Consider the following 15,488-nt stretch of genomic DNA (forward strand, 5'->3'; position numbering starts at 1 on the left):
TGTACCCCTTTGGCTCCATGGGACTCCCCAGTCTTATACCATGAGGTAGCGTACCGAGAAGATGACCCCATCACATTCCCCTCATTGTAGTTTCCCAATTTCTCTACCATGGCTGGTTACAGCAGATAGACAGATTAAATATGCATAACATCTTATATCATAATCACATTCTTTCCTATATCCATATGTTAAACCTATCATAGATAATAACACACCATGAATCAGCAATATATTTACTATGCTATGTTAAATAATCTTAAACAGCAGCATATTAATTCAGAAGTATGCAGATATACACAAAATTATTACATTATGCATGGAAATCCATACCACAACCCATATATAGAACGCATTGCTGAGTATTATTCCTTTCTTGTCATTCGATTTCCTCTTTTTCCTTCTGCCCTTTTGAACTGATGGTCCTTAACTATATATATCCTTCCATCGGGAGGGTGTGTCTCTTCCATTCTTGTGCCCCTTTGTAGATTGCACCTCCTCTCTTAGATTAATCACTGTCTAATTAATCTTCTTTAGTAATCGCATGTATTGGGGGGTTGTCATCTTAATCTTGATCAAGGCAAATTCAATCAAGACAATTTAATGAATGTGCTGTCATCCAACTTGTCAAGGCAGATTAATGAATAATCTGCATCTCATTTTCCACAATTTGCTAAGCAACCATGAACCAGATTACCATGGAAGTCTAGGGTGAGAAATCGTGAAGTCGTACAATAGTAAGACGATTTCTCACTATGTTTTATCATTTGCCCTGGATATGACAAATTCATGCAGCTGTAGACTATAGAGATCATTACTCCCCTAGGGTTGAGATCGCAACATTAACCAATAATGAGGTCGTTGCCCTAGTTGATAATGAGATCGTTCCTCATATATATGCCTTGATTGATGTGCATGTATCATTCTTTGCTTTGACATAGGGTCAGATTGATGCTTGGGTTTGATTTTGAGTTTTCAAAAGTTTTGAAGTCTCAGAACAAGATAATTTTTTCATTTTAGAGATGGCGTGAGTTTGGTTGTCATGGCAGGGACATGACAAAGGAAATTTGAGGGAAAATGAATATTTTGAACTTAGAATTGCTCTCTTTCCCTTCAACTCTATAAAAAGAGGTCTTGGGCCCTCATTTTTATTATTAAGAAGCTTTGTTTTAGGATTTTGCAAGTTTTTGCTAGGACTTGTGGGACTCACGAGTCCTAACCCTTGGCGAGTCGACTCGCCTAGGACTAGCGGGTTAGTCCTGCCGAGTACTTGCTCGAGTCTCGGCTTGGTACTTGTCGAGTCCTAGGGTGAAATTCCCAAGTCTTGGGCAAGGACTCTTGGGTTTGCCTAGGCATGTTAAAACAGCAAAAAGTGAGTTTTTTTTCTTCATATTTTTTCTTAAACTCGTCCATTTCTTCATATTTTTGGCTCAAACTCCATTTTCAATCATCCAATTTTTTTTTCTTTGTTTCCGGGGCATAGTTCCCAAACCCCCACTTCTGTCACGTGGGGAAACGAAAGTTTGTTACCCCAAACCCCTTCTATTGTTGGGTTTTTCTCACATCTAACACTTTTTGTAGCTTATCATTGCTGCTCCTCAAACCCATTAGTGTCTCCACTCCCAAAGCCCCACTAGTTATTGAGTATGAATTGTGAAATTTTAAGTGAGTGTGTGAAGATCATATGACATGATTAATGTTTGAATTATGACAAATTGATAGTCAATGTAATGTCCCATTTTTCTCATAATCACCCATTGCGACATTTAGTCTATTTTAGACTAAATTGGAGTAATAAGGGAATAATAATTAATTAGATATTATTAATCCTAAGTTATCTTGGGTTATAATATTTAATTGATTAGGCTGGACCTATTTTAATTATAAACTGACTTTTTAATATGAGTGGAGAATTAATAAAATAAGTCACTTTATGGAAAGGGAAAATAAGAAATAAAATAAAATAATAAAGTGAATCTTCTTGAAAATACTGCTAGAAAGTTCACTCATGGATATATAAGGATGAGAAGGCAATTCATTTTGATTATTCTTGACTTGTTGAAAGAAACTTTTCCTTGAGAGCTTGAGAGCTTAGCTTGCAGGTTCAGTAAACCCTAGGATGGAAACCCTAGAGGTTTTGGCTGTTTGGACGAAAACCCAGATCAGCCCACTTGGTGAATTCATCTCAGAATTCACAGTTGCACTTCATTATTCGGTTTGGAGAGATTGGTGGAGTTTCAGAGTTATATCTTTGCAGGTTGAAATATTGCCAGAAGTTTTTTGAGCATCATTCTATGTCATTTTGGTATGCACAAACCTATTGATAGGTCTGATGTGTAATGGCAGATTTATGAGTTGTATTTGGGCATGTTTGGCCTATGTATTTGGATGTAATTGCATGTTCAGAATTTCTGATTTGTAGTAGCAGACTGAATAATCCTGAAATCAGATTTGTTCCACATATATGTATTCATTTTTGATGTCATGTATGGTTGGATGAGTTCTCGATTGAAGATATTACCATAAGGGATCATTATTGGCATGTGTTTGCTGTCCACATTTGTTGTAACCAGAAATATAAATCAGAATTCTAGGGTTTGGAGCAGAAAACTAAAATACAGAATTAGGGCAGAATTCATGAAATTATTTTTAGAATTATAGTGCATATCCTATTTGGGTTATTACAGTCAAATTAGGCTTTTATGTTCTCTAAATGCATTAATTTCTTTTCTTTTTTTGTCTACGTTTTTTTTTGCCGAGTCCTAGCCGAATCCTTTGCTGAGTCCCTTGAGTCCTACTTTGGGTTGCTGAGACTGAGTCCTAAAACTTTGTTCAGAAGTGTGTACATAATAGGATGCTGTTAGATTGAATAGATTGTTCTTCCAAGGATTGATTGAGGACAAAAACTCTTGTCAAATCATTGGTTTTGGATCTGAGAGATGGCCTTGAGCTGGTTGGTGTGATTCACATAGGAATCACCTTGGTTTTCATAGGTTTCACAGGTTGGGGTTTAAAAAAAAATGAAGATATTCATTGTATTTTGATTGGAAGTTTGAGGATTTGTTTTGATTTTTGGGTTGAGAAAGGGTGTCTCAGATTTTACTTGCTGGCCGTACAATTACCATTGCTGGTCTCTTGGCTTCTGAGGACCATTTCCAACCCACAGGTGATGTGGAGCCCTCAAGTTTCATTTGCAATGATTGCGGGAAATCACGCTTTTTGGATGAAATATGAACTATTTGCAATTCACTGCTGTCACTGGTGCTGGCTTTTTTGGACCATACAGGTCTGAAACTGATATCAGACAATAACCTGCAAGTTTTTGTTAATAGTAGAGTGAGTTTAACATTGATGAATCAAAAGAGGTTGTTAAGCAACATTGGAGGATGTGTCAAGCTAAATGGAGGTGAAACTTAGTTGTTAAATCATGTTGTGTTAACCTGCAGCAGTGTTCTTTGATTGTATCAGACCTGCCTTGTCATTTTCAACAGCCCATAGCTTGGTTTCCCAGACTGTTTGACATCAAACAACCAATATTATCAAGGTGTATACCAATGTACTTCACGTATGTGTTTCTATTTGATGTACTGGCATCTTATGAATGATTGTTCATCAAGATTTTGTAAACAGAAGATAAATAAATGTATGATTTTCTATATCGGACTTGATGACAGCAGTTTGCTTAATATTTGCAAGTTTATATTATGATTTTCCTTTTCCAAAACTTAAATTTTTTTTTTTAGGGTGGTTATTACATTGCGGCCCTAGTGGATTTGAGGGGCAGATCCCTTGTGGGGTTGGGGGCAGTGAGCCTAGTGGGATTGAGGGGCAGTGCTCCTTTTGGGGGTTTGGAGGCAGTGCCCTTCACATGTTCCTTCTTCTGATACAGGGTGGGTTCAAGGGGCAAAGTCCTTACCACCAAGCCAAAATTAAGGCCTTTGAGACCACATGGACCTTCATGGTCCAGTCCAGCTTTCATAATTTTGTCAGTTTGTTTTCTTCGACACCAAATCCTCATTGTTTCTGATCAGATCTTCATTCTTCAGAGAGCTATATTGAAGTTGTGGAATTTGACCAGTCTAAATGATGAGGGCTGCACAGTCATTCTTGAATCTATTTATTTTTTAAAATACTTTCATCTTTGTTTTTAGGAACTGCTGACAACAGTCAGCAGAAACTCACAAACATTTATGAAAACTTGATGACATCCACCACCACCCCACACTCACCACTTCCTCCACTCTCTACTTAGGCGAAGGAGTTAGTGATGTATGCATAAAGAAATATTTGATCACCAATTTCCTAAATATAAGAGTGTTCATTTGAGTAAACAAAAACATTAACATCTGTTTTAATAGTCTATTTTGGGTCCAATGCTATGTAAATATTCTTTCTTCCAAGGCCAGCCATTTGTACATGCTGTCATGTTGTCCATTTTTCAGAGCTTTTACACAAATCAAAATTGTTGTTAGGACATGGAGAAACTTTGTTCTAAGAAAAACTTTATTGCTTCCTAGGTCATGGGATCTTCCAAGCATCCCTGAGATAGCTTGGGGATTTCCAGTGTCGGGCCATCCCCACAGGTCCTTAATAGGGAAGGATGTTTCATAGATGTCTCCTCCTTCTGAAGGGCAGCTAGGAAATGTCCCCACTCTGTTGGTAATTTTGGTGGGATGTTTTATCCCTATCTCCACACCCCCATTTTTGAAACTATGCATTTTCATGTGGGACATTTCCCCGTCAAATACTGTTTTTAAGCTGCTTGTTAGCTTTTGAATGTTTCTTATCTAGGTTGTTTCTTGTCAATCAAGAACTATATCTGGCTCCTTGGAAATGTTTTGGGAAGTAGTAAAGTCTGAGCTCAACTATTGGCAATTTCTTTCTAGTTCTACACTTTGTAGTTGTGTGCAATTTGGAATGCTCTTCTCAAGAAGAAATTCTGGTCACTTTTTTCAAGTATCATGTAAAGCAATTAAAATGATAAGCATCAAACCCAAAGCACTTCTATATTTGTGAGAGTAGAGAGAAGTGGAGGTTGCCAATTGGATGAGATAGTTATCTAAATGACACTGAAATTGGCAACCACCTCAAGCTAGTAGGCAATTCTTCATTCTTAGTTAGCTGAACACCACCTTTCATTCAAGATAGGCAGAGCTATAAACAGGCTATTTTCTCATTTGTTTAAAAATTATATTTGAAATTTTGCTAAGGATGCAGGCAAGAAAAGTAAAATTCATGGATTTGAGCATTGTTTTATTTAGTAAAATTCTAGAGTAAACCACTTTTCGATATTCAAAATATTACTCTATAAAGTCAGTTCTTTGATTTTTAATGTTTCTTATTTCTTAGATAGATGCCTTTTGCTTTTCTTGGTTCTATATTTGCAAGAAAAATGCTCTTTTGCACATCATTTATTTATTTGAGTTAATGGTAAAGTGTTTGTGATTGCATAAGATTTTGTAAAGATGTGCTAAAATTACTATATTTGTTGTGTTGCAGTATGTTAAGTGTGGTTTTGCTGGCGAAAATTTCCCAACATCAGTATTTCCTTGCATTGTTGGTCGGCCAATGTTACGATATGAAGAGTCATTGATAGAAAAAACATTAAAGGTCTGTTCTCTTGGTGCCTTATGGTCTGCATTAAGCATTTTATTTATTTGAAAGTACTCTTGGGACACCCTTTTCTAAGAATAAATCGTTACATAAGATATGCTTTCAATTAGATGGATGTTTTAGTAGAATAGGAATTGAAGGTTGCACAATAAATATTTAATATATAGTCATACCAAAGAAACGGGACTCGGACTCGGCTCGGACTCGGCAAGGCCAAATCGGACTCGGACTCGGGACTCGGCGTCAGACTCGGCTCCAGACTCGGCTGGACTCGGGAAAGTGAAAAACTCAAAAAATTTAGAGATTTTTTAAGATTTAAAACTTTTTTCTTGCACCCTTTATTGAATAAGACACAATAACATCATCAAACTTGGCTCATTTCATTACATAATACATACACAAGTATACATCTATGATCTATCACATAAGCATAAACGCAAATTGTAGCTGAAGGAAATAACAAACATAGATATATAAATATTGTCAAATGTATACAATATTACAAAACTCATGGAATAAAAAATCCATGTCATCATATGATCATCATCAAATGTTCCATACAAATAACAAAGGTAAATACATCTACAAGCCTATGGCGCAGAGGAGTTTGCACCCTCCGGCCCCGACGTCGGCTCCGATGAAGGCCCCGGCCCCCTACGAAGGCGTCTAAGGTAGGTCATAGATGATTGGGCAGCCATAGCCGCTCCTCGTGACACCACGCCATGCTCACCAACATCAGGAACATCTGTGTCACTGTCACCATCTGTGTCACTATCACCATCTGCCTCTGAATCTCCTCTCTCTGCTCATGCTCTCTGCTCCTCCTCTGCCATGGCTACAGCCTCAGCCTCTATATCTACCTGGTCGATCCAATCAGTGTCATCATCACTAAAGACAGCCACAGGATCTGTCTCAATGACCCACTCTGCCTCAGGATCAACCTCATCTAGAATGATAGGAGAGATGTCAGCTAATGCATTCTTTCTCATTCTCAGGCGGAGGTTGTAGTGAACAAAGATAAGATCATTCATCTTCTCCACGGATAATCTATTGCGCCTCTTGGAGTGTATGTGCTCAAACATACTCCAATTGCGCTCACAACCAGATGCACTGCATGGTTGGCTCAAGATGCGAATGGCCAACTTCTGAAGATTTGGTGTCGTTGGGCCAAAAAAGCTCCACCAATTATCTGAGTTTGAAATGAGAAAAATAAATAAAATCAGTCTCTCATAAACTCATTTAACAATATACAATAAAACTAAAATTAAGCCTTACAATTTATTTTTACTTGGCATCATAGTTGTCCTACTTTCTTTGGCGATAGGACGAGAAAAGGTCTCCCCTTGTGCATTTGAGAACAACTGTAGCTCTCGCATAAGATCTGTCTGAGTACAACCAACAGGTGCCATCTTCTCCATGACTGAGTATAGCCCATCAAGGACCTCCGCATCAGCCCTGAAAGTAGGGCTAAAATGGAATGCCGGATTCAAATAATAGGCTGCTGCATGGATGGGCCTATGAAGCTGATGATGCCATCTCTTATCAATGATCTGCCAAATGGGACCATACTTGCTCTCATCTCCTGCATAGATAGATTTGATGCCCTCTTTCGCCCTATCCATGCCCTCATATATGTAGCCCATTGCGGGCTTTTCTCCATCCGCAACTCGCAACAAAACCACCAAGGGCTTAACAAACTGTAAAATTGAAAATATTGTGTAATTTAAAACATGAGCAAATAAGAGAATATGATGAATAAGTTATAAAACAAAAAGTTAAATAAAAATTGTAGAATTTATAAAAAAATTACCTTCACTATCTCATCACAAGGGCTCCAAAAGCCTCGCTCACCAAAAATGCAGTCTGCCATATCTTTCCCTGCTGGGGTGGCAGCATAGGATGAGGAAGACCACTCCTCACCAACAATCATACGTCTCAAGGCCATCTTACAACGAAGCATGGACTGCAATGTGATGAAGTTTGTGGCAAATCTTGTGATTCCTGGACGAGCTAACTCCTTATGCTTTGTGTATTGTCTCATAAGAGCCAACACCCATGAATGATTATATACAAATTTGCACACATTTCTTGCCTTTTCTACACATGTCTTGACCCATGGAAGTTTTCCAATATCCTCTAACATGAGGTCAATGCAATGGGCGGCACATGGAGTCCAAACTATAGATGGGCGCCTCTCCATCAATAGTCTGCCTGCAACAACATAATTTGTTGCATTGTAATTAATGAGGTTACAAAATAGAAATTAATTTGCAAACAAAATTAGTTTGTAATCAAAAGTTTACCTGCAGCAACATAATTTGGTGCATTGTCAGTCACCACCTGTACCACGTTCTCTTCACCCACCTCATTAATCACCTCCTCTATCTGCTCACATAGGTAGGTGGCATTCTTGCAATGGGCGGAGGCATCAATAGACTTGATGAAAACGGTGCCCCCTGAAATAAAAAAGTAAAGCAAGATCAATGATCATTCAATAAATCATTAAATGAAAAATAAAAAATTAATGCCTAAATGAAACTAAAATTAATCAATCACCTGCGGAAGAAACAAGAAAATTAAGGAGAGTTCTATTTCTCCTGTCTGTCCAACCATCAGTCATGATGGTGCAACCTTTAGTGCTCCATATTTGGCGTTGATCACCCAATTCTTTCTTCACATCATTCACCAATTCAGTCAAAATGGGTCCCCTCAAATCAAACTCAGAAGGGGCTTTGAACCCCGCCCCACAAATGGTAAGGGCATCAACCATTTCTTGCCAATAAGGTGACCTGTCACAAATAATTTTAATGAGATAAGTATGTACTATGTATAATGAACTATATACAACAAAAATTAATACGAACAATCAAATTATAAAAATTAAAACAATCAAACATAAAACATTTACCTGGCTGTGAAGAATGGAATACTGCCATAGATCCAAAATCTGCCAACTGCCATTTTAGCAGCATCATGGACCTCCTTGTTCCAACCCATGCTCTCAAGTGACTGTTGGGACCCAGGAGTAGTGCGAGGTGCAAAAAAGGTATCCAACCTAGATTTACGAATCCTAGGTCCAATGCTAACACTCCCACTACCACTGCCAGTGCTAGGAACATGAGAAGGGGCAAAGGCACTGGCACTGGCACTTATAGAAGCAGAACCGGAAGCATGAGTAGTAGCAAAATGAGTGGGACGATATGAAGGTAAGGAAGAAGGCCCTCCAACACAACCTAATTGTGTCCCTGTTCCTAAAGGTGCATGTCTCCCAATGACTGTGAGATCCTCTTTTTCTTTCCTTTTCCTTTCAATTTCTTCAACCATTACATAGCAATCACGTACGGCCTCAGTGACTGCTTTTGTGCATGGGTCGGCATCATGCCCACGCACACCAGCAATATGGTATTTCAATCTATATATGCCTCCATGGAATATTGTTTTGCAAAATATACACTTTGTTTGCCCTTTTCTTTGCCCTGGAAAATCCTCATGATATTTCCAAGCAGGGTCCTTTCTAATGGGAGGTCTAGAAGAGGACATTGTATGATTGTTTTGTGAAACTTGAGGCAAATAAGAATGTGAAGGTTGCTGCAATAAAACATTACAAATGCAAAAATAAATTAAGACATTCATTCTGTGTTGTGCATTCATAATTTCATTCTCATTGAACATTTTTTTCAAAAAAGCTAAAGTAGGGTTTGCAATTTTTTTTTTTTTAAATTGTAGGGTTTGTCAAACCCTACTTTAAAAAAAAAAAATTACAAACCCTGGGCCTACATAGTAACATAGAAAAGATTTTGGAATAAAATGTAAAACTTTCAAAAAAAAAAGAATAGAAAAATGAATTTTTGCATATAAGAAACAAAAAAATCTCAAAAAAACAATGTTACCTCTTAGAACTCTTGAAGAAAATTGAAGAAATTGAAGAAATCTTCTTTGCTGGTTTTTCTTCAATGCACCCTTGTTATTTTTTTTATCTCACTTTACTCCTCCTATTTTTGCAAATGAATGAAATGAATATCACTTTTAGGTATAAAACAAAAATAACACAAAAAAAACAAGTCAAAAAAACCATTTAAAATTGTTTTTTTTAAAACTTTTCATTGACTTCGCCGCCGGCCGAGTCCCAGGCACGGGACTCGCCGAGTTTGGCGAGTTTGGGCCAAACTCGCCAAACTCGGCGAGTCTGGCGAGTCTGGCTCCTGGACTCGGCAGAGTCCGAGTCCGAGTCCCCAGGACTCGGCGAGGGTGACTCGCACTCGGACTCGCCGAGTCCAGGCGAGTCCAGGCGATATTCGTTTCTCTGAGTCATACATTTGAACAATGTAGAATAACGAATATTCCTTTGAGCATCAAATGGTGTAATGATTTAATCTCCATCACTTTAGGCATATGCATGAAAGTTCTCTCTAAACTGTGTTATTTTACTTATTTTTATCACATGCATTTGTTACATGGATAAAGAATGTCCATACTCAACTTTAAGCTTTTTAGTTATTGCCTTGAAAGCATGGAAATAGTTTATAAAGAGTGGTTTAAAATCTAGATGATTAGGTTTAGCTAGTCTATGAAATGTTTTTTATGCTATTGATGGGTGTCTCTGTTCTCTGTTCTGCTTTAGTATGATTGTATGTGGCCATTCCTTTAAATTGTACTTTCTCATGGAGAATCCATTGTACAAAACCTGTATTTTTTTAAAGGTAAATTAGTGGGGGATACCAAAGATAAGCACAGAACATCAGATACAAATGACGATCAAACTGCACATACCAAAGGCCATACAAATCCTAACCAACCTCTGAATGAGGTTGCCACATACTATCATTACAGCTCTACTAAACGAGCCTTTTAATTTTTCTGTTTTGAATGAGACTGCAGCACCATTTTCAGGGAGGCATTCTTTCTAGCCTTAGCTTTCCTACTTGTTGACGTGTTTTTTATGACAGCGTCGAACACAGAATAAAGTTGTCTAACGGTCACTTCACTCTCTCTTGATCAAGGTACGATTGCATGCTAAGATTGCAAGAAGTTCAAACAATCGACTCCAAGGTTCCTTCAATGCGTGGACGTGACTCAGTTGGCTGATGTGATTGCCGGTAATCCAAGGGGCCTTACGTGTGCATCGTTCTTTCACTTCTTTGCTGTGGCTGGAACTCCATCATCGGATATGACAATTCTGCGATGCTGCTACTTCGAACGGACTAAAATGAACTGAAAGAAAAGGGAAAGGGTTCAGAAGGATCTAAATCTACTCCTAAGGGCAGTGATAACAATGAATAGTGCTCTGGTGGACAAATTTCAAATAAACCAAGCTCTGCTTCGCCAAGATAAACTACGACTCCGCAGGAACCGGTGCAATCTTCTGAGGATGTTGGAGGATTTTCATATTGAAAAAAGTGCATCTGAATACCCAACACGGCGCAATCCAAACGACTGTCCACAACCGAACTTAGCACAAGTTTAGTGGCTCAGGCTAACTTTACACTGCAACTTACAATCAGCAAGATACAAAAAGTATGAACCATGGAAATTCATCAGACACCATTACATTCTCCATTGAAATCAAAGCACTTTACTACTTCTAATCTAAGTGAGGAAGGTGAAACCATGCAAGCTTTGAAAAAATAATTGAAGTGGACACCATCAAAGAACAATGTTTCACTATAATTTTCTCAAAAACTTATCGCAACAATTTCATACAAAGCCCCCCCCTTTACAAATGAGGGGGGTCACCCCTTATATAGTCTTCAAGCCCTGGCTACATGCAAACCCTAATTAGGGTTTTCCCTAAAAGATACTCCACTCAAGATGCAACAAGGTGGGAATCTCCAATTAATAACCCATCATGCCCATATACAATTAATTCAAAAGTACCCAAAATAACATCCATTGCGCATTAAATGCACCACCTCCTTCAAATTCGCCCAACATGCGTTGAATATTCATCCATGCAAAAATCACCCCATTATGTCATAAATGCTCCATCATTTCCACATGCGGTGGCTGCATGCAAAAGGAATCTGCCATAAATTCAACATGCAATGACCAGGTTGCCATTTGGTCAAATATTCCGGCAATGAATGCGCCACCATACTGCCATGCGTTCAATAGATCCTCGCCATGCAAATGGACTATGTCGTCGTATATCTGCTCCTGCACATCTGGAATTGTTGGAGGGGAAAATTCGATTCAGGAAGAATTTTCTTGAAGTCTCCTCAACTTTCCTTGCTTGAAGAAGGTTTTTCGTCAATTCTGTACATTTCATATTTTTTAGGAAAATTTCCAAGTTAGGGTTCCACGGTCCAGGAGAGAGAAAATTCTCCTACGAATCCAAATCTGTAAAACTTTTGAAATTTGGATGTGATTTGATGCCCGAGAATGGATTTTTCAAATATTTCCCTGGAGGGGAAATTTCTTGTTCAGTTCATCCTTGATTCCTTCTTTGCCTTAGAAATTTTATGTTCAATTCATCCTTGGGTGTATTTCTTCCTTGCTTGGAATTTTGTCCTGAAGGAAGGAATTTCCAATACTTAGCCAAATTTTCATCTTTCTTGGAATTCTGTCCTGAAGGAAGGAATTTCCAACACTTAGCCAAATTTTCACCTTTTCCAGGAATTTCTTCTTCTTGGGTGCAATTCTTCCTGGATAAAGGAATTCATCTCTTTCTGCATTGTTCATTCTGGCGCCCTCCACAAGGTCGGGGTGGAAATTCCTCCTGAGGAAGGAATTCATTGTTTGGTGAATTGTCCATGTCTCCTTTTCAACATCCCTATTTTTCAGGGATCCTCCTAAAATTCTGGAGCCAGGTTAGCCAAATTTTCACCTTTTCTAGGAATTTCTTCTTCTTGGGTGCAATTCTTCCTGGATAAAGGAATTCATCTCTTTCACACTATTCATTCTGGCGCCCTCCACAAGGTCGGGGTGGAAATTCCTCCTGAGGAAGGAATTCATTGTTTGGTGAATTGTCCATGTCTCCTTTTCAACATCCCTATTTTTCAGGGATCCTCCTAAAATTCTAGAGCCAGGTTCATTGGATGAAGAATTTCACCCCGATTCTGAATCTATAAAATTTTCCACATTTGGTCGGGATTCGGTGTCTAAAAATAGCAAATTCAAAAATTTGCCCGAGGGGAATTTTTTTTTTTTAAAATCATAATGCAAATTCTGGATTTTGGAAGATCTTCCAAATTTCCAGATTTAGTCAAATTTCAGGCCATTTTCGGATCAGGATGACATTGGTGGATTGATGTGAATTTCTGGACTTGGATGATTTTGCATGCTTTCCTCTTATGGAATAGGAGTTCCAAACTTAACCATTTTTGATCCAACTTGTCTGCCTTCTGACTTTTCCGGATTTAGAAATGGTCTTCAGGAACGTTCAGTCTTCAGCATCTTCGGAGATATTCAGCTTTCAGTGTTTTCCTATGAAGATCCTGCCAAAAATAGATTTTCTCAAATAGTAAGTGTTTCAAAATGTCAAGGTTTGGGCAAAATAGGTCAGAAAAGCACTTACTAAAAATAGAAACTTACTAAAAATAGAACTTACTAAAAATAGTAAGTTTGATTTTTGGCAAAATTAGACCAATCCGAGACTCAGTAAAATCCCTAAAAAATAGCAACTTTCTAAAAATAGAAAGTTGCTCCGTTTTGGCTCAAATTTTACTGGGAGGTTCCTTGAAGGGTCCTAATTCCAGTCGTATGTTCAGTTTTTTCAAAACCTAACAGAAACCCCCTAAAATCTAGGACAGAAGGCATAAACCCTAAAAAGGGACAAAACAGGCCCTAGACTTCATAAAACTCGCCCAAACGAAGAGCAGACTTGATCAAATGACCCCCAAACACTTGCAAAGCAGAGAGACTGACGAGATTGCTGCGAAAAGACCCCAAAAACGCAAGCCAAAAGTCCGGGAGGGCCAAAAAAGAAGGGGGTTCCCATTTGCAATGGGGCGATGTGTGAAAATGTCACAACAGGAGCGATAATTGAAGTTAAGCTTGGCTAAGATGAATCTAGTTGACTACGCAAGACACTCTACAATCAGCAAGGCGTTAGTAGTATGGATGTATGAATTTCAGCATTGATCATGCACAAAGTTCTTCCATTCATCTAACAACATGAAAATCAAACGAGAAGTAGAGATCATGCAAATTGTTGAATCAACACATAGACTTTCACCATATCTTCAATGAATTGAACATGCTTCTTTTAACAATGTCTAGGCAACAATTTTTGCCTTCTCTTCCTACTCTATTCTAATTGCCAAATGTGGACTATTGACTACTCACTATTAACTATTCACAATTGTTTGTTAGCTTTTACAAATGAAAGAGTGGAGCCTTATATAGTGTTCTCATTACAAATGAATGGCTTAGATTGATTCACAAAATTGGCAAGATCGAAAGATAGAAGCCCTAATTAGGGTTTGTTACACCCATTACAAATCATTTAATGATTGACCAATGATAAAATTACATTTGATGGTTCACATGTCTTTCTTTGAAAATTTGACCAATAGATGACGATGATAGTTGCATTGGATTTTGTGCCCACATGTGGTAGTTATCTCTTTGATGGATAAGTCAGGTACATTGAATCCGGATGCCTTATCTTGAAATAACATAATTGGATAAGTGATGATTGGGCACCACCTCAACTTGCTTGATCTTTGTAACTCATCACAAGTGTGTGAATGAATGAGGCATATGTCTTGATACGCAGCATTTCCAAGCTTGAACAATGAATGAGGTGATGGTGGGAGATATTCCCAAATTGCATCATCTTCTAACTTTGATTAACTCTTCTGAAACTATCTCCTGTCTGGGTTACTTGCGCCCTGGAGCTTTCATCTGGCTATATTGGCAATGATTCTTGGATTTCCGGATGAAATTCAAGATTGTGAAAAATTCCTTCGAGTGCTTGATGTTGATCACCACTCTTTGCCCTGATGTTGCTTGCAGCCTGCCATTTTGCCCTCTTTATCAGCCACCTGCAACACAAAGTTAAAACAGAGATACAATCAAACACACTAGATATATTTGACATATATTGGTTTTACCCATTTTTAACTTCCTAATCAGATATATATGGTGTGAAATGATGCTAATTGTTGTTCTTAGGTCTGACTTTTATCACTTGATGTCTGATTTTCCGCATTTAGGACTGATTTCTTTCTCCCTTGATGCGAATCTGCTTGTGTTCTTGGATCGAACCAGAATCAACCTCACATGAATGTGAATTTGCTAGGGCAGATTAAACTTGAAAGAATTTCCTTTGAAGCGAATTTTCTGAGTTTGTTTCATGCGAACTTGCTGAGGCTCTCTTCTATTGATGCGAATTTGGAAGAGCAAGTTTGGGTTTGATTTGAACTTGTTTTGAAATGATATTGCCTTGCTCCTTCATCTTATATGCTTTATTCCCAATAATCGCACCTCTTCATCGCTAAACACAGCCAACTTATCTTTCAATTAAATGATTCATTTGTGAAGGGCCAACTAGTCTTATAAATTTTATTTGTCATGAAATATTCCTCCTTCCTACGTGGGCCCCATTCAAGGTGGCATGAGTTTAAATGTCCTCCTTTTGTCTCAAATGAGATTGCATCTCCTTAAGTTGTGCCTTTGGTATAGCAAAGGAAGTAAACAAATTCTTATGTCGCACATTTTGGGGGGCAATGACAATAACTCAAACCTTATGTCACACTTTCTCATAGGCAAAGGAAATGATTTATCCCTTAAGTCGCACTTTTGACATGGCAATGGAAATCCTTTAATTGTTATGTCGCACTTTTCACATGTCAAAGGAAATTGCCTTACTCTCATGTCGCTCTTTTCACATGTCAAAGGAAGGGGTCAATCCTTATGTCACGGTTTTCCATTGGCAA

General features: G+C 38.2%; 1 protein-coding gene across 1 annotated transcript in view; it reads left to right on the plus strand.

Moving 5' to 3' along the window:
- The window catches only part of LOC131066904 (actin-related protein 2), a 167,491-nt gene that overhangs the window by 34,399 nt on the left and 117,604 nt on the right, over window positions 1-15,488 (plus strand). The window contains exon 2 of the mRNA XM_058001790.2: window positions 5,497-5,607. Within this exon, the coding sequence (XP_057857773.1) occupies window positions 5,497-5,607 (111 nt within the window). The remainder of the gene's footprint in view (window positions 1-5,496; window positions 5,608-15,488) is intronic.

The sequence above is a fragment of the Cryptomeria japonica genome, chromosome 9, assembly GCF_030272615.1.
Source record: "Cryptomeria japonica chromosome 9, Sugi_1.0, whole genome shotgun sequence".
NCBI lineage: Eukaryota > Viridiplantae > Streptophyta > Pinopsida > Cupressales > Cupressaceae > Cryptomeria > Cryptomeria japonica.